Source organism: Protomyctophum bolini (assembly GCF_963924005.1).
Source record: "Protomyctophum bolini genome assembly, chromosome: 21".
Taxonomy (NCBI): Eukaryota; Metazoa; Chordata; class Actinopteri; order Myctophiformes; family Myctophidae; genus Protomyctophum; species Protomyctophum bolini.
The window spans coordinates 15,722,107-15,745,517 of record NC_137882.1 but is presented as its reverse complement, the minus strand read 5'-3'; the positions used below and the strand labels follow the sequence as shown (position 1 = coordinate 15,745,517).

General features: G+C 43.7%; 1 protein-coding gene across 3 annotated transcripts in view; it reads left to right on the top strand.

The window, feature by feature from the left end:
- The window catches only part of fam49bb (family with sequence similarity 49 member Bb), a 55,261-nt gene extending 32,120 nt beyond the window's left edge, over nt 1-23,141 (top strand). For all 3 annotated transcript variants that reach the window (XM_080793454.1, XM_080793456.1, XM_080793455.1), the window contains 9 exons: nt 403-524; nt 1,373-1,478; nt 9,044-9,183; nt 13,673-13,750; nt 17,428-17,544; nt 17,958-18,037; nt 19,307-19,433; nt 20,125-20,195; nt 22,643-23,141. In XM_080793454.1, the coding sequence (XP_080649580.1) occupies nt 403-524; nt 1,373-1,478; nt 9,044-9,183; nt 13,673-13,750; nt 17,428-17,544; nt 17,958-18,037; nt 19,307-19,433; nt 20,125-20,195; nt 22,643-22,706 (905 nt within the window). In that variant the 3' untranslated portion in view covers nt 22,707-23,141. The remainder of the gene's footprint in view (nt 1-402; nt 525-1,372; nt 1,479-9,043; nt 9,184-13,672; nt 13,751-17,427; nt 17,545-17,957; nt 18,038-19,306; nt 19,434-20,124; nt 20,196-22,642) is intronic.
- The last annotated feature ends 270 nt before the right edge of the window (nt 23,142-23,411 follow it).

The window sequence follows — 23,411 nt, the reverse complement described above, 5'->3', positions numbered from 1 at the left end:
TTGATGGCGTCATAATGGCATAAGATTTTACACTTATTTGCATGAATAGCAGCTCGACAAGCTCGCGGCGCGTCGCAGCACGCTGTGAGCTTGTAGATCTATTTTAAAACATAAACATAAAATGACTTGTCTCTTAGTTCTACTGGATCTCTTCTGCATTAGTCCCTCCCCAACATTTTAGTCTAGTTTGTTGTGTTGACGAAATTGACAATATATTTTAGTCGTCATAGCTTCGTTTATATGTCATTTTCGTCAGTGGAAAAAAGGCGGTAGTCTTTTAAATCAACACTGGAATAGTCCTCTATTGCTTTGCGTCATTGCCACTGAATATGGATGAGACGTGTTATCCCGGCGGACGTGACCCCGCTGACCTCCCTGATGTTGTTGTGTCCACTCCCACAGACGCACAGCCCACCGACGCAGAGCGGGAGGTGTGGGAACAGGTGGACGTGGTGCTGAAGGACGCCCTCGGCATCCTGGACGAGCTGCAGGCCTACAAAGGAGCCGGCGCCGAAATACGAGAGGTAACGTTCCTTCCAGGAAGGCGGGGGACTTGGAACCAAAATAAAAAATAAATCAAAATGAAGGAAGAAATATGCAATTGGTAAAAAAAAATAGCAATACATGTTCAACAGTCGGTGTTACTGACTGCACATTGTCAGAAAGTGCGCTTTGTTTGGCTGGTGTGAAGCCCCATTCGAATCCTAATCAAAAGAACCGCATTCTACTCCACCAAAAAACGGGGGTTTTGCTTCGCTTCCAATCGCACTTGATTTCGATTCGGTGTAGGTGGGAATGCAATCAGAGTATCCAAGTGCTGGAAACTTTCTTCATCTTGTTTAAATATAAATACTGCAAAATTAAACACATGAAAATGAAAGCATGATCTATAAACTATAGCTAACATGGCATGTGCAGAGTAGCGTACTAATCTTATAATTGATCAGATAGCCTAATCTATAGAGCGGCGCAGTCCCTCCCCCTTTCAGAACAACGAACGGCCCAGGAAATGAAAACGCAATGCATTTCCCCATAGGCAGTTTTTATTAAATGTATTTAAAGACCTTTTAAGCGTCGTACGAAGCCAACTCTTGTCGTGACAAATCATGACAACACACACAATATTTTGGACCAAACAAATAATTACAAATAAGAAAAACAACAAAGAAAGTGTTGTAACCTTTGTTTGGCCCAAAATATTGTGTGTATTGTCATGATTTGTCACGACAAGAGTTGGCTTCGTACGACGCTTAAAAGGTCTTTAAATAAATTAAATAAAAACTGCCTATGGGGAAATGCATTGCATTTTCATTTCCTGGCTTTTTTTTTTTTCATTTTTAATGGCTAATGAATTGTATCTTGACGTTTCCAGGCGATCCAGAATCCAAGCGATGAGATGCTGCAGGAACAGGCGTGGTCCGCCGTTGGCCCCCTGGTGGGGAAACTGAAGAAGTTCTACCAGTTCTCCCAGAGATTAGGTAAGGGTCGTCTTATGTGTTTAAAATGAAGAGGTTCATGGTTGGTTCATCATGCCTCGCAGCTTAGCACTCCATGCCGTTTAGATGTTCCCCCCCACTGCATGCTGACTGGGCTTGTGTTCAGTGTTGCCTGATTCTGTTAGAGAAATGAGCAACCAGGTCTATGGAAACGAGTCTGAAGATATCAGATCTACAAGCTCACAATGAGCTGCTGTTTTCAACAACGACAAATTATCTTGGGGCGCCGATGGCCTAGTAGTGTTAAGGCGCATACCACATATGGGCTTTTATGTAGCCTTACAGCGAGTCGCAGGTTTGATTCCCGAGGGCGATAGCCTTTGTCTGAGTGTCACTCCCCGTCTCTTTCTCCTGTGTCCTGTTGCTCCAAAAAACATATCTTGGTTGGACAAAAATAATAAATTTTCAGATGGGGCGACTGCAGACAAATATTAATCTGGGGTGTCCTTGCCATGAACATGTTTAAGAACCGCTGGTTTATAAACTTTAGAAAACAAGCCCGATTGAGAAACTAAAAGTAGCAAGTATTTACAACCGACTTTACAGAAAAAACAAGTACAACGTTACTTATAATATTAAGCAGACATGGCAACACTGCTGCTTACTCTGCCTTCTTTGGAGCGATCAAACAGAGTATTACTGCCATACACGGCAGTTCTGTGAAATCAATGCTGGTTTGGCTCTAGTTTAGGGTAATGCATGTCCTCCACCCAGCAGCATACTGTAACATCGGTTGTGAATGGGAAGTACGGGGGATTTGTTGACGAGCAACAAAGGTTGCAAAGTGGATTAAGAGTGGGCGATACTGCATATTGCTGATACGGTATGTACCTCGAACCACTGAACCGTCGCTAAAAGAGTGTTATTTTCAGCTGTTGACAACATGGTCTGTGGCTGTGCTGTTGCATTTTTTTTGTGCCAATGATTGTATATCCACAAACAGGCTGCTATAACCATCGTCCTACACGTGTAAGGTTAATGTATACATATGGCAGCCCTTCCCTCCTGAGGATTCATATAGACACAATCCCTCCTTCCATGACCTTAATTATATCAGAATGCACATGTGCAACATTGGCTGCTGAACTGCAAAAATTAGCACACATGCCCATATAGATATACGCCCATATATACACACACACACACACACACACACACACACACACACACACACACACACACACCCCATCCAGTGTTGCCGGATTTTGCGAGAGAAATAAGCAACCATATCTATCAAAACAAGCCCAAAAGAAGCGACTATATATATAGGCCACATTAAACCTATATGCACCGCCACCTACCAGTAAGACGCCTGGGTGGCGAGGAGCGACCTCACCGTGGCCTGGCCATATATGGAGCTTGTCTTTGACCACAAGTAGCCTTGTGGTTAGAGTGTCCGCCCTGAAACTGTGAGGTCAGGGGTTCGATCCCCGGCCGGGTTATACCAAAGTGTCTTGTATTATCTCTTGTAATATCTTGTATTAATTTGGGTGGTCCTTGTCATGAAAATGTTTGAGAACCACAACATTAGGAAACGAGCACAAAATAACTACTACACTTTACAGACAAGCCCAAAAACCTGCAACCCGCAGCTACTCAATAATTTACAAGCAACTTCACAGAAAAACAAGCCCAAAGTCGCTTATAATAAGCATACATGGCAACCCCCTTTGTCCTCATAGGCCATACATTTAACCCTCCCCAGACAGCCTTTCTGCTGCTTGCCTTGCACTGAACGCTGACCTCTGTGTGGAACAGGCTTCATTAGTATGGAGATGGGACGAGGGTTTGGTGTTAGCTTAGCGGCGGTGGGCCTAATCTGGTGACCGCGGTGAGTCCGTGAGGCTGGAGACGTGACCACCCCCCCCCCCCTCTCGACCTGACGACCTTAACGTTGTAATCCCTCTTGACGGGGCGGGAGTTTAGAAGGTAGTCAATGGAGGAGGAGGAGGCGGCGGCGGGCGCCAGCCTGCTACTACAATGCCTGCTTGTTATGTAATGAAGTAGGTCACGTCGCCTGCGTGCTCCGCTTCGCTGCCTTGCCCTCTCGCTGGCGGCTTCAGGGGTCCATGTATGTATGTATGTATATGAGAAGACCCTCCATCCACCGCAATAATCAAGGGGCTCAATAAGGCATGAGACAACGTCACGATTATTGTGGCAAATGTGCTTAAAACTTAAAATTCCACTGGTTACACAGATGAAGCCCCAACGTCCCTATTCTGTGTGGAAGGTTTGCCAAAAATTGCCATTCAACAAGCTCTCAACGTGCTGTTGATTTGTGTAGCGTTTTTTAGCAAAAGGCCGATGCACACCTCAGAAGGCTAGTGACAGGTGCGTAGGGCAATAAAGCATACTTAAAAAGGTTATCTTTGAAAAACAAAGAAAGGGTCCCACACACTGTCAGAAACTCTTTTTTTGGTCAACGTTTCGGTCGATTAGACCTTCATCAAGACAGACAATACAGAGCACAATAACCACCAAACATTTATAGACCACACCCGCAGTGAGAAGGTCATGGAGATGCGTTTCTGACAGTGTGCTTTGTTTTTCAAAGATAACCTTTTTAAGTATGATTTGTGTAGCGTGAAATCAGAGTACCAAAAAAATGCGCACTTTACTGGTCCTTTTTTTAATATAGAGGGTTTAAGTGCACTGAATTTGCAGCTCAACAAAAGCTGTTTCATCCTATTATAATGACGGGGACAATTTCACGATAAATTAAAATCTCTCCAATACGATTATTGTGAGCGTTTTGTTTTTTTTATCACAAAGGATTATAGTCCCATCCCTAGGCTGAGTCTGTTTTGAGCCGTCTGAAAAGCACATGACTACCTTCCTCTAGATAAAAGATTAGAGATGTCGCTGCCCATGCAATTGGGAGTTTATTAATTAAGGAGTATTATGGAGCATATGGAATGGAATGGAACATCTGTCGTTTACCCCTCAGTGGGTATTGGTTTTCATGTTCGTATTGATCCAGGGAGACTTATTGCACCATTCTCCAGATTATACACCCATATTATCCTTCCAGAGCTTCTTATTGTTGACACTGTACGAACGGCAAGGTGTTTTGTATTTTTGTTACCGTACAATGAGAGAAATGTGTCAGTCAACTGTCAGTCAGTGCTTCATCGTTGGCACTTGGCAGTGCCTCTAGTCTAGAGCAAGGGTTCCCCCCCCCCAAAGTAGTCATATTTACAGGGTTTGATGAGGTCAGATCAACATATGGAATGTCAGAACAGGTCAGCTCCATATATGGAGATCTACGGGTGGCAGCGAAGGCATTCTCTTGAGTGTACAGGGTTTGAGGTCTGACCATAATGGAGTATGTCTTGAGTGTACAGGGTTTGATGAGGTCAGATCAACATATGGAATGTCAGAACAGGTCAGGTCCATATGGAGATCTAAGGGTGGCAGCGGGGGCAGTGTCTTGAGTGTGCAGGGTTTGATGAGGGCCTAGGTAGGAACGGGCCTTAATTTTCGTGCCTGTTGAGAACTTTTTACCGGCTGCCGGGCACGGCTGCACTAACTAGAAATGCACTCTGTCGAGCTGCCAACTTGCGCTTTGCACACAAGCAGGCCACGAATGGCCTACTTGTGCGCGAGCAGAGCACACAAGTGGCATGTAACGATATATCGTATATCAATATATATTTTATAATAAAATTAAAAAATCGATTTTCCTTTTCTTTTTTTTCAGAAATGTGAGCTTTAATCATATTCCCCAAAAAGTACAAAGACATGCACATCCAACCCAAACTTGGTCAGGTGCTGAGCGGTGACTAGTAGTATGCACAGATAGTGAAAAGAAAGTACTCGCACACTGTGGGCTCCGATGCTCATGAAGTGCCTTTATTTGCACAAATAAGTTGTCTGTGACGTTTCGAGCACAACGCTCTTCCTCTGACTCAATGCTCTTCCTCTGACTCAATGCTCTTCCTCTGACTCAATGCTCTTCCTCTGACTCAATGCTCTTCCTCTGACTCAATGCTCTTCCTCTGACTCAATGCTCTTCCTCTGACTCAATGCTCTTCCTCTGACTCAATGCTCTTCCTCAGACTCAATGCTCTTCCTCTGACTCAATGCTCTTCCTCAGACTCAATGCTCTTCCTCTCACTCAATGCTCTTCCTCTGACTCAATGCTCTTCCTCTGTCTGAGGAAGAGCATTGCGCTCGAAACGTCACAGTCAACTTTTTTGTGCAAATAAATGCACTTCACGAGCATCGGAGCCCACAGTGTGCGAGTACTTTAATCATATTCAAATGCTTAAAATTGGAGAAATGAGACTGAGTCACTTTCAGTAGTAGAGCACTGTAGAGGGGAGCTGTGTGTGTCTGTGACTGTGCCCAGGTGATGGTTGTTGATGGTCATTAATACATCAAGGAAGGGAATTATGTTTCTGCACTGTCAAAGTGGTGCTGTTGTGCTAGAAACAAAGAGAGATAGTGTTGCACTGTTGCCTGCTAATTACACAGAGAGAGAGCGAGAGAGAGAGAGAGTGAGGTGTCTGCTAAATGCTAATTCCCCCACACAGTAACTCTGTCGTTTCTCGACCGTTTCGGATGCGGGGCAGCTCGCTGGAACCGGGCTGGCACCCTGGGCGTGGTCCTGTGGGTCTGGACGTTCCGGAGACCCACCGACCCCACACGTAACTGCACCACTCAGTTCACTCAGTTTTTTTTTTTTTTTTTAATGCAGGAAAAATAAATTCGATTTTTACTCTCGTCTTGACCCAGAAAAATTGGGAAAAAGTAATAATTCCCGCCACAGCGCCGACCCCCCCCCCCCCTCCCTGTGAGAGGAGCCCACTACGTGCCCACACATTCCCACAGCCAGCTCTTCCGTGGCCTGACATGATCAGACATCCCCCTCCCCCCATACCACCCCCTTCTCAACCCCCTCCGCTCCCCCACCTCGCCCTCCTGCTCCCCTGCAGAACCCCCCCCCAGACACTACTAACAACACGAGAGTAGCTCATTTCCGAGGGCCTGAAAGCTACTCGCTCTATCTCTATTTGATGGGGGGGGGGGGGGGTCGACCGACCAAGCCCGTTTTTATCGGGCGCTTCACTGCCAGCGCTGATGTCTGAGCAGATGGGGGTCATTACTGAATGGCAAACGTGCTCAATTTAGCGTGCCGGCCACACAGTGTCAGCCCTTTGCCCGTCCGCCTTCCAAACCAAAAACCTTTCTTTATTTGTCCATTTTGACCAGCAGTTTTGCCCTGTTCAGTGTTCACCCTCCCCTTGCCTGTAAAGCTAAAGTTAAGGAAAGGTAGTGTGTATATCTTCTATTTTTGAATAGCCAACAGTAAAATCAAACATTATACGGATGCTCCCGATTTTAAGGGGGTTGACAAAAATGTCTTGATTTCCCCAGAGGAGCTGCTATGAAATGACTCGCGGACAGAAACCCCTATGAAGTGAAATGCGCTCCCTCATATCACCCCCCCATCTCTGATCTTCCCTGCTCATAGCTAATTATGATACTAGGTATACCATGTCAAGCCACTCAGTAGGCTTTGTATTTACTTAGTGTCAAAACAAATGAGCATAATCGGATGAAACCCCCACTGCCCCCAATCTCGTGCCGATAATTACTCTCATGTCTCTTCTCCATCTGAGCAGGAAAGCCCCCCCGTCAGACTGGCACTGGGCGCTTGGCAGTTAAGACGCCACTACTACCACCAGACCACGTTGTCTCTCCCCCCCCCCCCCCCCCTCCAGCTAATCGGGTTACTCGCTACTTCAGCTGGGGGACATTTTGAGGAAGTGGGAAGTGTCCAGTAATAGGCCACACGAGCACTTTATAAACCAAGAAATGACACACTGTAATCATGTAGATCTGCTGAAAAAATTATAATCTTGGAAATAAAAATGTGAAGCCGTTTGAATGTTTTGAATGTTTTATTTTATTTAAACTTTTTAACAACACAAATCTTGTCCCTGGCAAAAAGAAAATTCCGCAGACAGATGCATATTAATTTGGGGCATCTTGAAATGTTTGAAAACACTTTTTAAACCAAATTGGAAAACAAGCCCAAATAAGCTACACTTTAGAAACAAGAGGAAGAAATAGAGTCCGCAACACTGGTAGAAAAAACTCAGCTCCACTGGTTTATTCTTGAAGAAGATCCCAGTGATCGAAACGTTGATTCAATAAACCAGTGGAGCTGACTCTTTTTCTTCCTCTTGTCCTGCCTTTTGTCCAGCACCTGGGCTAGAGTGGAGGTGCATGCTCTATTACCTTTGACACTTTAGAAACAAGCCCCCAAAAACCCCAAAACAAGCCCAGAGTCGCTTAGAATTAGCCGAGATGGCAACACTCGTGATCCATCGAAAATATGTGATGGCTGAATCCTCGGTTTGACTGTGACAGCAGAGAGTGATTATTTAAGCACATGCCAGCTTGCATAAAATGCTGAGAAGATGTGTAGTAAATTAAATATGGATAATGCCATAATGGTGGAGAATATACCTTGCAGGTTTCAGTAGAACAGATCGAGAATTCCAGGCACATCCATTAGCTTCCAATAGTTTAGGAACGTCATCTCGTTGTCTGTCTGCCGTGCACATTTACTCTCCTGTATGGTATTTCAATATACAACAGATGCTTTTTATTTTTAGAGGAATCTTCCCCCCCCCCCCCCCCCCCGTTTCCCCTAAGGACCCCTTAGCTGTGAGAGAGGTGAAGCACGGACCCCCACTACATATTGTATCATAAAATTGTATTGTCATTAGTGTATTTTTTTATATATATATATATACAAATCTGATGCTATCCATGACATTTATGATACAATTTTATGATACAATATGTAGTGGGGGTCCGTGCTTCACCTCTCTCACAGCTAAGGGGTCCTTAAGGGGCAACGGGGGGCGGGGGGCATCTTCTCAGCATTTTATGCAAGCTGGCATGTGCTTAAATAATCACTCTCTGCTGTCACAGTGTATAATTCTTTTTTATCCCATGATTTGATTTTAACCCATTTTTCACCCCTGTGTCAATTATCTAATGTGATCCTGGGCTCTACACACCCTCCGCCAACCTGGGTAGAGCAACGGACTTGAACTCATGCTTCCTTCATGGATAAGTTGCTCCTTTACACCTGACAGGGGGAGTTTCCCTGGTTGGACGTAGCGCGTGGAAGGAACACGTTATTCCAACCAGTTCCTTTCCCATCCATCATTCGCCCCGGCTGGCATTAGTCATTAGTGTATTTTTGGCAATTTAACCATTTTATAAACCCTCAATACTTAATTATCGTGACCATAGCCTCTATACTTGGTCTTTTTTGTCCCCCAATACACTAAACCTCTTTGCCGTAAAATAGCCAATCTGTGAGCTTGTAGATCTGCTATTTACGCTGCTATTTACGGTGAATATTCCAACCAGGGTTCAAGTGGGTAATGAAAAAAGAAAATGTTACTATCACACAAATATTTGGCGTCCTCAATGTAGTAACTCTGAGGGCTCCCGCACCCCCTGCATTACGTTATTAGCCTTTCTCCACTCTTACGTGTGTGTGTTCTATTCTCTGACAGAGGCAGAGCTGCACAGCCTCCTGGGAGCTCTCACCAGTGAGAAGTACAACGACCCCACTCAGCACCTGGAGAGGGAGCAGGCGCTGGCCAAGCAGTTTGCCGAGATCCTGCACTTCACGTTGCGCTTCGACGAGCTAAAAGTAAGATAATGCGATTCTGGCTTGTTGCGTTGCCTTCCTTGTAAAAACCTTGATTTTGTTAGCTTTTTTGGGGGGGGGGGGGGCTGGGGAATATCATCAATCATCATACATGGATTCAAGTTTTCAATCATTTGGATTCCATAGAAGCCAGCATGTCTTCTATGGAAGCGTGTAGTGAAAATAGCCTGATGGTTATTATTTTAAGATTGGAGCATTTGAAGTGGTCAAACTAGCCGTAACTATATTCAGGAGCATCTTCCATAAAACCCTAATGGTCTCGCATATTTCAAAAGCAAAGGTTAAAGCCTCAGTCTGTGATTTCTTCACCTTGTTGGCAGTATGTAGAACAACAGGAAGAATATTACTAAAACATCACCAGAGTTGGTGTCAAAGTGTCCTTGAGCAAGACTCTGAACCCCTAATTGCCCCCTATGTGCAGGTATACTGTAGGTGCCTTGCATGTTTTCCTCCGTGTGTCAATGTAATGCACAATTTATGTAAAGTGTCTTGGATAAAAGCGCTATATAAATGCACCATTTACCATTTAATCATAAAGTTACATATTGTGTGTGTGTGTGTGGGGGGGGGGGGGGCTCCTTTCACTGTTTCACAAAGCGTACATTAGAACTGCATCATAATTTCCCGATATGATGAATGATGCAGTATATTCATTTGCATTGTATTTCAACAATGCAGGGTGAAATATTATACCAAGAAGATACAAGAAGTTTATTGCCACTATGCACAGTAAAACCATAGGTGTTTACACTACACACAGTGAAGTACTTAGAGCACTTTGCCTTCCACTGCGCACAACACAGAACATATAATGATATCACTAATTAAAACTAACGTTTTTTTTGTCATATCGGTTCATATCGGTATCGGCGAATATATGCCAGTCTAACCTCCCATCCGATATAGGGCTAAGGGGTTGACACTATGGCAGGTAAATAAAATGTTGGGGCATGTGGAGTTTGCTTTCGAATTCCCCAAACTGCAAGTGCACATTTGAGTGAGGAGTCTGCTATAAACACGGGAACGGAAAAATATTCGGGACATCCCTACTGTAAAGCATTATTTCCAATTTAGCATTTAGTTCTTAATCCAGAGAGTGATGTAAAGTAAGCAAGGTAAACACCAGGTAATGCATCAAATGCCTCAGTAATCTGCTAGCCACCTCTGGAACTCCCTCCCCCCTGACATCAGAAACATGGACTCTAATCTATCACCATATTCCAAACTCACCTCAAAACCCACCTGTTTAGCCAGGCATATGGCTGACCTCTGTGTCTTCTGCTGCAAGCTGTGCCCTAGTTTTGTTTTCCTTTTAACTGTGTTTTTGTATCAACTGTTTTTAACCTGTACGGCGACCTTGAGTGCCCTGAAAGGCGCCTTATATGTAAAATGTATTATTATTATTATTGTTGTCTTGGGTAAAACAAGAACCTAGCAGCTGTCTAAAAAAATATATATGTACATACTACATACATTGAAACTATACACACTATCAGTCCATGACGCTAGAGTCTTGGACTGTGGATAAGGGTGTTGGCTAAAGGCCCAAAACGTGAATAGAATCCTACTGACATACTCTTTCCCCTTTTGATAACGAAATTGTCAATATAATGTAGTCTTTGTTTTCGTCAGTTATTTCATTTTTATTTTGTTTTAGTTGGTGAAAAACAATTGTCATAGTTTTAGTCAACAAAACTAACAGTGGAACCATAACTCGATGTTGGTCATAGCACACGTCAGTGGCGTGCATAGATAGACACTAGGGGGTGCTAGAGCACCCCCTGCCCTTTTCCCTTTGGACAAATGTGCCCATTTAAACTAACTAACTGTAGTGTGTGGACCATGGTGGCATTGATCAATTCTTGATATTAAGCTTCTAATATATTATTTAGGCCCCAAAATCTATAAATCTCACACTATTAAGGCAACCGGACGGTTCCACGCGCTACACAAGGTGCCCTTTTTTTCACTTGAGCACCTGCCCCTCTAAATGTCTGTGCACGCCACTGCGCACCGTGTACTTTTTGTGTGATCCGAGCAAAGCTCTTACTAGCCTAACAAGCAGCTGATGCCCTTTAATTAGATGTGAACTCTTTAAGCTTGAGCCAATGAGCAGATAATTGTTTTTTAATTGGAACCTTACTACCAGACTCCTGTTTTGTGTGGCAGCCTTGTTTTACTAATACAGCAGACCTGCAGGAGAATTAAAGTTTTAATTTTTTAATTTATTTTGTGCAGAGTAACACAAACCTCCTAATTATGTCATCCTAAAAGGCACGACTCCTGCACATAGTAGCATGCTTTATAGATGGGGAGGGAACAAGCCCCTAAGAATACTTTTTTATTGAATAGGTTGTAAAGTTTTTTTTGCAGGGTAACACAAACCTCCAAATTGTGTCATCCTAAAAGCAAGACTCCTGCACACAGTAGCATGTTTTATAGATGGGAGAGGAAAAGCCCTGAATATTTTTTATTTATTATTAATTCCGTTTTTGGCTGAGCTAAAAGCTGTAACTGCCCCACCCTACACCCCCTACCTACCTGCTGACACTCTGATACTTTTGAATTTGAATCCTGAAAAGTAACAGTTTTGGACATGCCAGTATGAGGTTTCCACCTGACAGACATATATCTCGCATACATAGGGGCCAGACACTAAATGCTGTATGTGGATTATTTCAGTCGACTGTGCATTGTATGTCAACGTCCACAATTGTATGAGCTTTCATTTCGTTTGACAGCGGGGGTGAATCTGTTCCCCCTCCTAAATCCCTGCAAAATGTCGTCCTCCCCGTTTCGTAGACACACGCACTCCCCATAAAAGAGCACCCTAATGCCTGAAGAGTTTTTATTTGTCAGCGTCCCGCAATTAATGCTTGCTATATTACCCAGGCTGGCAGGATAAAAGCAGGAAGGTAGGGGGGCACAAGGTGACATGCCAGCCAGGCCCTATTCATCAATCTTTAACCGCCACTTCCACCGTCTACTGACCCAGTTAAAAGCATCAGTGTGGGGGCGTCTCGCAGCCCCCCCCCCCCCCCCCCCCCCCCGGTGGAGGGCAGCCTGTCTTCGCATGTTGGCATTTAGTGGACACAGAATGAGTACCAGTCTATTGTGGCAGGATTACACTGCCTGGCTGCCAGCATGGCTCTCTCTCTCCCAGCCCTTTTAATGAGCTCATGTAAGAATGTGGATAATTAGCCGCACAAACGGCACTGATTGGTGGAGCCCCCGTTGGTGTTGTTGATAAGCAATGTGGGACTGGGTGGGGTACGGTCATGGCTGGGCCAGCTTCGTCAGCGGTTCTCAACTTCTCAACCCGTCGTTCCGGACCCCCAGGTTGAGCTTCCACAAATAACAGGAGGGTTCCCCGATAATGTGCAACATTGTTTTCTCACTCAACGGTAAACAAACCAACATACCGTATACTGTAAGTGTACAGGGCTGCACATTTCTAAAACAACAGTTTAAGGACTTTTAAGACCTTTTTGAATAGAGGCAAAGAAAATGAAAATCGATCTACATGTGCACAACACCCAGTGCGCAACCAACTGAGACTTAAAAGGGGAAGGGGTAGGGATGGGCATTTAACGCTTGGAGTGTTTGCTTTTATCAGTGGTTAACCGTAACATGGTATCGTATTCGTACAATTATGAGTTAATTACATTTTTTTGTTAATCCATCCATGACAATGAAATATTTCCGTGCACACGGTTAGACGTGTACCTTCTCCCATCTCCAGGAAGGACCTGATTGTCTTTGATGGTTCAGGGAAGTGGATGTAAAAATTGGTAAATGTTAAATGGTGCATTTATATAGCGCATTTTTCCAAAGCGCTTTACATTCACCCACACATTCACACACCGATGGTGGAGGAAACCATGCAAGGCACCAAACTGCACATCGGGAGCAATTAGGGGTACAGAGTCTTGCTCAAGGACACTTCGACACTAACTCGTGGCGAGCCTGGGATCGAACTAGGAACCTTGCTGTGGTCCCCATCCGGCTACTCTACCCCTGAGCCTGTGGAAGTGGGGTAAAAACAAATAAAATAGCGGTAAATAATAAATGTCAGTGGATTCAAAGACCCTGTTCGTCAAATAAATATAACCGTATGATTCCATTTCATGTCTTCTCCCTCCCACCCCCCAAGCATCCTGTCTGGGGTAGGAGGGGGGGGGGGGGGTGTATTTGATCCTGATCCTATATAGTCCTGCTCTAGGCTGTTCCACCTACGAACAGAACAGTGAAAGACTCGCTCGTTTCTGTTTTTCGTGTATCTGTCCGCCTTGTCCAATAATCTCCCTCACCACCCACCCACACACACACACATGCACATGTTGTGTTGTGGCGTTCACACAACACATGCCCGCCTTTCGCGCCCCCCCCCCCCCCCCCCCCCCCCCCCCCCCGAGACATTCATTCTTGTATTAAGATAATAAATATAATAAATAATGCTTTTCTTCTGCAGATGACAAATCCTGCCATTCAGAATGACTTCAGCTACTACAGGAGAACGCTGAGCCGCATGCGCATCAATAACGTACAGGTGAGTGCACTGCTCTGTACACACACTGTACACACACCTGAGTACCTCTCTGCACTGTACACACACTGTACTGTGAGGATGCCCTTCACCGGGGGGTCCGGGGACCCCTATGGGGTACCGATGAGTACACTGTACACACACCTGAGTACCACTCTGCTCTGTGAGGATGGCCTTCACCGGGGGGTCCGGTGGGGGCCCTATGGGGTCCTCATAGTCACTACAGGAGGGCCGCCAAGTCTTTGTGTGACATTAAACACTTCTTAATCTGAGGAGAACTTTAGCTAAATATAGCAGATCTACAAGCAACTGTAGTGAGTACATTGTCCATTTTTGGCAAACAGGTTTGGTGTACAGGGGAAAAAGGACCAGCTAAGTGGTCCTTGGCCTGACAAACTTTGAGGACCCCTGTTTTAATGGGGAAAAAAAGGCTGAATTGCCAAAGAACTATTGTTGCGTTCCTCAAATGACCCGTGCCAGCGTGCGTCATTACGACCCCCATTCCAAATGTGATGTTGATTGAAGCCATGCGTTGGCCTCCGGTTACCTCACCGCTCCTCAGTGCCACGGCAAACTATGATGGATGGAGTTTTCACAAGTGTCCCAGCAACGCCCCGTGAGAGAGGTGCTTGTCTGGCACACACACTCACAGACACGTGCGTCAGGAAGTGTGTGCATCCGTGCACCGTACTCCCACGGGGAGTGTCGAGGAGTCTGCGCTGCTCAGCGGAGCGCAGCCGTGCATGGCGGCATGCAGCGGGACGTGAGCCCAGATCAGTAGCAGCAGCGTGTGGCCCGTCGGTTCCTCCAGAGACGAGAGTCTCTGTGTGGGGAAAGACATCTGATCTAGGGGGGTGTGTTGGAGCAAAGATGGTTTCAGATGTAGAAAGATCCGCCGTCCCAGTTGGAGCCACTTAGAGGTGAAATGGTACACAAATCCTGCAAATGTTCTCCTAAGTGCCATGTCTTATGTGTGTTGCTGGGACAGAGAAAGGTCGATAATAAAGTTGATTTTTATCTCTCTGAAGAAAAAAAGACATTAGTATGAAAACATTGGGAAGATTGTGTGGCTTGTCTGCTCCAATATTTAGTTCACAGGGGACTAAAGAATGGTTCAGAAGCTGTTCACGTTCACTCTTCCGAAATAATAGACTCTAACCTGCTTCCGGTGTCTCCTAAAAAGGCAGCCACCTACTTCACGCAGATATGAGAAGTAAACTGGAGAAGTGGAGATGGCATGTCTTTCCTTTTTTTTTGTCTTTTGTGTGGGAGTGGGGACTCCCACAGCAGAGTACAACCCCTGGGACACAGTAACTGTAAAAGGAAATAACCCTAAACCCCCCCCCACACACACACTCTCTGCAAGCAGCTCCCCAGTGGTTGATGACCTCACCCAGGTCTTCTGTTTTATACACAACATTTGTAGAGGAATGGTGTGAAAAGCTGTAGGTTTGCCAGCGCGCTTAGCCAAAAAAATGTTTTATTTTTTTATTTTTTCGGTTTTTTTCTGGCTTTTATTGATTGTACAGTGCAGAGAGAGATGGGGAGAAGGAGAGAGTGTTGTGGAGTGACATGCACTGCAGCGAATGGTCTGGACCTCACCGGGAGTTGACCCGGGGACTCGCTAGCAGGCATCAGAGCCTATGGGCCTTCCTAGGCATTTTTTCAATACACACCAAGCATTTTAAAATGGTGAAAATTAAAAAACTAAAATTGCAGCGAAAAGCTTGAATGATGCTCTTTCTATCTGCAAAGTGTTTGTTTCATAAAAATCCACCATAGACATGTTATGAGCTACTTTATGTCAAGAAATTCCTTGCAGGTGTTGGAGTTTGGAAGCGCTCCATTTCAGTAACGCAGCATCCTGCTGCCTCCTGCATTATGTGCAAATTCGAAACAGGTGGTACGCAGTGATTAATCAACGAGCGCTTCCAAACTCCAATACTTAAATAAATAAATAAATCACCTGCAAGGAATTTCTTGACATAAAGTAGCTCATAACATGTCTACCTTGGACTTTTATGAAACAAACACTTTGCAGATAGAAAGAGCATCATTCAAGCTTTTCGTACAGCTGCAATTTTAGTGAGTGTGATACAAACGCGTTTCGGCGCACAGGCCTTCGAGACTTCGGCAGTGTCAAAATTGACAATGACGAAGGCCTGCACGCCGAAACGCGTTTGTCTGTCTGGTATGACTGCTGATGCGGAGCACTATCTTTATTAATAAAGACTCTTACTCGACTGGAAGTGCGGATTTAATTCATTCTCTATTGAGTATTCAAACATGAGTATTCTTTTTTGAGCATCTCAGGAAATCTGTCACACAAACAGTTTAGAAGATAGAGCCATGTTTGAAGTAGCTGTCTGGTGTGTTCATTTCCGCGTATTTCGCCCCAGATTTTTCACAGTTCCCACGATGTTCGCAGCGGTCATATTAGCCAAGAACAGTTGAGATATTCTCCGCTAAATGAAGCGCATACATATCTTAGCCAGGTCCTAGAGTACAAAGGGGATTGCTGAACAGTACTGGTATAATGTCACAGTTCAAGGACCCGTTGTCCTGTAACCACACAGCGTATTCCACCACATATATTATTTTGATTTCACTGGAGTATCACAAGTATCTTATGTGATTTATGCCTTTTTACTAAACGTGGCAAACTGCAGATGCCTGATGCTCTGAATATGCACTCCTCCATACCAGAATATGCCATTAGGTAAATGGTGCCAGACATCTAGCTAGACCATCGGCATTAAAATGATTCTCAGCCAGCTATCCTTCCTCCTCCAGTACTTAACCCATTTTGGACTGATGGCGATTTAAAAAAAGGCTTCTAAATCATAATTGTTTTCTGAAAAACCCATGTTTCTATGTCAGTGGTGCTCAACCTTTTTCATATCAAGGACCCCTAGAATTATCTCCATTGGGCCACGGACCCCCATCTCAAAATATGTCGTTCCAGGGACCCCCCAGAAGCCAATATTTTAGTTAAAAATGTTGAAATGAAATATATATGTATGCTATTTTTCAATAGCTAAAGCTAAACTAACATAAAGCTTGAATCACCAACAGGGGTTCCCACCCAAAATGGGTTAAGGAAGCAGCTGCGTTTTAGGTCACAGCTCAGACATTTGAATCATTGAGACGATCTCTGTGGAACACGTGTGTCCTCTCAGTGGTGGTGAGAGCGGCCGTTTGGTTCATGTGTGATCATTCCTCCTCCAGTGTGATTTGACTTGACACGCTGGTGGGCCATTATTCCTATCATCGCTCGCCGAATGTTGTTCCCTTGTCAAATCAAGACTCGACTCGAGGCAAGATGTGTCCCTTCCCTTCTATTATGCAAATGTGTGCATATTGTCTCTGTCGGGGGGGGAAACCTCATATGTCCATGACTGTCACTTTTCATGATTCAAATTCAAAAGTACTGTAGCAAATCTGCCAGCTTGAAACGCGTCGCTTCGCACCACGTTTCCAACTTTCGACCTTCCTTGGATCTGCTACATTTGATGCTTTTGTGTGTATGATCAAGTAGACTAGCGTAAATGAAACAACGTGTTAAAGTTAGAACATGGAGATAAAAGTTTTCTGCCCGAAAGCGACTATGAGTTTATTTTTTAGAACTTGCTGCTCAAGAGACAAACTTCTCCTCTCTTTGCTTTGATTGGTCACTCCAGGCAGAAGGAGAGAACGAGGTCAACAATGAGCTGGCCAATCGCATATCGCTGTTCTACGCCGATGCCACGCCCATGCTGAAGGCGATGAGTGACGGCACAACCAAGTTTGTATCAGAGGTGAATTGCGCATGATGTCAAATCCAAATAAATCCTATACTAAAACATGCATATGCATATACATACTATAAAAAACAATCTGGGTCCTGCGGTGCATCCGACTTTGTCGAGCATGTACACGAACACCCATATTTGGCCCATATTTGGGTTAAGTACTCTTTCAAGTGCACTGAAAAGACACTTGTTCACTCAGGCTTTTGCCAACTAGTTTGTTTATTTTTGGTTAATATAAACTAAAGCGTCTGTTTTTGTAATGTGCTATATAAATTCAGAGCGGTACAAAGCAAAAAAAGTTAATTGGGTGGGGAGTGCCTTGATCGAATACTTGCTGTCAAAATCTGCATTAAATATACACATTAAAATGTGGCATTTTAAACGTTTTGTAAAATAATACTTGTATGCTTTGCTTTCAGAACAAGAACTTGCCTATTGAGAACACGACGGACTGCTTAAGCACAATGGCGAGTGTGTGTAAAGTCATGCTGGAAACGCCGTAAGTTGCTACATGTAATCTATCATGTCGTGGCTGTCGGGCAGAATCCTCCTATCTCCATCCGTTTGTGTTATTTGGTAAACCGACGGCCTACTTGATCAAACTACAGACAGTACACAAAAGCATCCACAAACGTGACGAGAAGCTTTGAGCTGAGTTAGAATCCTGAAAAGTAACAGTTTTGGAGATTTGGAGGTTTTCACCCGACGGAGACGATGTGTTGTATGACATACAGTGAAGTCTGAGTGATAATTGAACCTCCTGAAAGTGTGTTTTCACAGCGTATGTTTTATGACATGTTGTATCTTATTGTTATGTGGGTCGGTATGTGTTTTAGTCTCTGGGTACATTGTTAGCAGAGGAGTGCTAAGAATGTAACTTTGACTTGTGTGTGGGTGTGTGCAGAGTGCTCTATTATCCCCATGTGTTCCTTTTGTATTATGTGTACACAATATTTTTTACTTCACTTGGCTTGCAACATTTTAGCTGAAAGGACTGTAAAAAGCGAGTTGACCCTGCTATACAGTTGCAGACACTATCCTGCATCAGAATGCTTGTTACATTCCAAAATCACTTTGGCAGAAATGTTTTTGGGTGTAACAATCATTCTCATAGGCAGAGAGTTTTAAGAGAGTAGACTTTACTTAGGCATTTTAACTCATGATGATTGCCTAAGTAACCTAGATGACTTAGAGGCAGAAAGTGATTTTTGGTTCTTCTTTCCTATAAACCATGAACACAGAGCGACGTCACTCGCTCATCCCCTTGTTCCAAGGGGTTCTAGGAAGTTTTTCTCTATGGAGATTGGAGAATAACGTGGGGTCATCTTAAAATCGTCTCATATTAGAATTGTGGTCCAAAAATAAACAAACTGTCTTGGCGATATTGTCAGGGAGGTTTCTCTGTATCGTTTACGACCGCCAGTCAGTCATAATTGATAGATTTTTCTACATTTTTATAACGAAAATGTAAGCAGCAGTAACATTTTCTCTCAGTCAGTTGATTCTTCATATCCATATGAGTGAAATGGCCGGGATGATTTTACGTATCTTATTTTTCAAACACGCTTCTTACAGTATATGAGACGATCTAGCATAATGCGTAGCATAATGCGTGTGAAACTGGGGGTCCATGAAATGAATATAAAAAATCTCTGAAATATCCGTGGCCTAATAAATGTTGATTTGGGAGTCCTTGACATAAAAAAGTTTGTGAACCACTGGGTTAAGTGACCTGTGCCAACACCCTTCTCCCCCCTTCTCGGTCCAGGGAGTACCGCAGTCGTTTTGCCAGTGAGGAGACAGTGTCCTTCTGTCTGCGGGTCATGGTAGGGGTCATCATCCTCTATGACTACGTTCATCCTGTCGGAGCTTTCGCCAGGTCCTCCAAAATAGATGTGAGTAGCACAGACACACACACATCATACACACACACACACACACACACACACACACACACATCATGCACACACACACACACACACACACACACACACACACACACACACACACACACACACACACACACACACACACACACACACATCATATCATACATGCACACAGAGTTTTGTCATATTTCCCTCATCTGAAATGTTTTACCTTTAGTCTAGTTTTAGTCGACTAAATATCATGAGATTTTAGTTGACTAAATCTACAGTTTATTTAGTGGACTAAATGCGGGCCTTGATGGCGTCGTAATGCCTGATTTTACTTGCTGAAAATAGCTGATCTACAAGCTCACGACCCTGCGCTGTGTTGTGAGCTTGTAGATCTGCCATTGTCAGAGCACCAAAACACAACCAAACATAAAATGACTTGTCTTTTAGTTCTACTGGATCTCTTCTCCACTAGTCCCTCCCTAACATTTTAGTCTTCTTTTTTATTTGTTGAGTAAATTGTCAATATTTATTCTCAGTTTTAGCCGTCATAGCTTAGTTTTTATTTAGTTTATTTTCATTTAGTTTTCAGCAGACATTTTTTGCAGAGGTTTTAATCGATGAAAGACACATCCAGTTTAATACACGGCTCCTCCTCCGGAGCACAAGCTGTTCACATGGGGACTAACTGGAGCTCTTTGTTCTGCAGATGAAAGGCTGTATCAAAGTCCTCAAAGAGCAGCCTCCTAACACTGTAGAAGGCCTTCTCAACGCTCTCAGGTAATACTTTAGAATATATACTCCTCCTAACACTGTAGAAGGCCTTCTCAATGCTCTTAGGTAATACATTAGAATATATACTCCTAACACTGTAGAAGGCCTTCTCAACGCTCTCAGGTAATACTTTAGAATATATACTCCTCCTAACACTGTAGAAGGCCTTCTCAACGCTCTCAGGTAATACTTTAGAATATATACTCCTCCTAACACTGTAGAAGGCCTTCTCAACGCTCTCAGGTAATACTTTAGAATATATACTCCTCCTAACACTGCAAGGCCTTCTCAATGCTCTCAGGTAATACATTAGAATACAGTATATACTCCTAACACTGTAGAAGGCCTTATCAATGCTCTCAGGTAATACATTAGAATATATATACTTCAGGTCTTTATTTTGACAGCAAATGTTGATTTAGTTTCAGTCATACTTTTGAAAAAAAAATCCATTTAGTTTGAGTCATATTTAAGTCGTCTAAAATGTTTTAGCCTAGTTTTCGTTGACTATATGGCAACTAAATCTACAGTTGATTTGATCGACTACATTTATTTTGGCAGCCTGTGATAGCGTCGTAATGCCTGATCTATACTGCATGCCAAAAATAGCCGATCTACAGTACAAGCTCACAACGCCTCACAGACACGTTGTGAACTTGCAGATCGGCCATTTATGGAGGGCGACACCCAAACGCAACCAAGCATGAAATGCCTTGTCTTAGTTCTACTGGATCTCTTCTCTAGTCCTGTGATGCCAGCCGTCTAGATACGCTGCACAGTATCAGCTGATCAGAGCCCCTTTATCTTCCATATAAAATGAAAGTTACATAAAAAAAAGATAAAACTTACGTGGAAAAAAACTTCTGTTCAATTTGACAATGATTGGTCCAGTGATTAGATTAGTTTGATTAGCTCTGGATGCAAAGACCCTTTACACACACACACACACACACACACACATACACACACACACACACACACACACACACACAGCCACACAGGCTGATCCTCTTATACTGTAGAAAGGTTATTGTGCTGAATAATCCCACCTAATGGAGTTAGATGCTTTCACTTATTGATTCTAACTTCAGAGAAGTTGAGAGTTTGTTACAAAAATGACAAACCTACTGTAAATTAGCATTTCAATGCCTGATCTGCATGTGTACAAGGGGACAGGCAGCACGGTCCACTCCGTTCCACCCCCCACCACCCCCCGCCCCGGACAGTGAGGAAAAAAAGAGGTGTTAAGGTGCCATACTTGGATGGATAGAGCGGCGCGATTACATACAAGACAAGACGAGACAAGACGAGAATTGCGCGAACGGGCGCGGCGCGACCTGGTGCGGTACAAACGGGACGAACCGAGGCGAATATATAATTCAGGTCCAATTCCTCATGGGGGCTGAGACCCCTGGTCCAATTCCTCATGGCACTCTACGTCACTGCTTTAGAGCACTTATGAGTATGACATAAATCGTTTGATAGCCACGGCTATGGACTTTAATGTTTGTTTAGGCCAGGGCACTAAGTGACGACTTAAGACGTCATGTGGCCAATATAAATATAGTGCCCCCCCCCCCCCCCCCACACACACACTTATTCAAGGACAATTATGTTTTTGACTGTTCAAGACTGCTAGGCTGGGTTTGGAGCATTTCAGCAGTTACTTATGAGCATGACATGCTTATCTGTTGGTTAATTTGCAAGCAATATCCCTGCAATATCCCTGCAGACCTGCTTCTTCCTCACACCGACCACTTAATATTAAACACGGGAATGGTAGGTAACTACCGTATTATAGTGTGTGCTTTAGGCTGAGCCCTCCATCTCAAATCTAGGTTGCTGCTGAAACCTTTTCTTAGAATAATAGGTGATTGCATCGAACATGTGACCCTGCCCCCAGCTACCATATCCCAAATGTACTGTTAGTGGATTGGCTTTACTCGCACAGCGTCTCTCAATCTGACATGGCCATTCCCGTGGCAACCTCGACTCGGTATCACACTTTGGGAGCGTGATGGGAAAACGTGCAATCTTAATACTCCCAATTGCGTGAGGGTCACTCGCTTTTCAAATTCTCACAGGAAAAAAAAATGGAACGCAAAGCACAAAATAGTAATATGCCTGTTATCTCAGACAATTGATATTGATAGGAAATCGGTACAGGTAGAGCATTGGTTCCCAAACCTTTTATTCCGTGACGCAAAAGAGAAATGTGATGTCGCCGATGCTCACGCCCCGTTCGTCCGCAATGCGTCGAGAGGCTTGTAGATCTGCTATTTTCACTTCGCTTCAAATTTGTGGAATTTATGGGATTTATTTTTATTTTTTTTTATAATAAAAAAAAGAAGCCCAAACCCCCCCCCCCCCCCCCCACCCACTATTGGGGTCCCGACCCACTGTTTTTTTAAACGGTGGGGTGGAGAATGACGTGTTCTCTCCCCACGCGACAGGTACACAACCAAACATCTGAATGACGAGTCGACCAACAAGTCTATCAAAAGCATGCTGCAATAGAAGGGCTGAGATCTGCTCCGGCTGCTTGCCTCACTCACGCCCCTGATGATGATGATGGTGAGGACGCCAATCCTCTTGAATGATGTCAGTGCACAGAATGTTTTTCCTTCTATTATTGTTGTTATGATGATGATGTTCTTTTATGGAATAAGAGCGGGAGCTCACCTAAGGGCTCCGAGCACAAGGTGCGTGAGTGAAGTTTTCACAATTACAGGAGAGCTTTTAATTTATTGTAAATATTCAATTAGAACAACATATTTTACTTAATTTGACTTGTTTTTGTTTGTTTGTTTTTGTTTTTAATTTTTTTAATATGTAGGTTTTATGTTTTAATTGAAAAATTACAATGAATGAAAAGCTCTTGCTGGAAAGATTCTGAAACGGTCACTTACGGTGTTGCGCTCCAAGCCACACACATATATATATATATATATATATATATATATATATATATATATATATATATATATATAAATAAATTGCAAAATGCTACTGCCATTATAAATGTATTTTTCTGTGCCAAAAAGATGTTGCTGAGATGTAAATGTTTTCCATACAAGGCCATACGACAATGGCAGCTATGAAAGCATTGTGGAGTCTCTGATGTTCTCTTTCTAATGTGTTCGTTCTTTTTTGGTCGTTTTGTTCTGTATAAGGGATCAGAGTGCTTTGACTTGAAAAGTTTTAAAAGATATATAGAGAGAA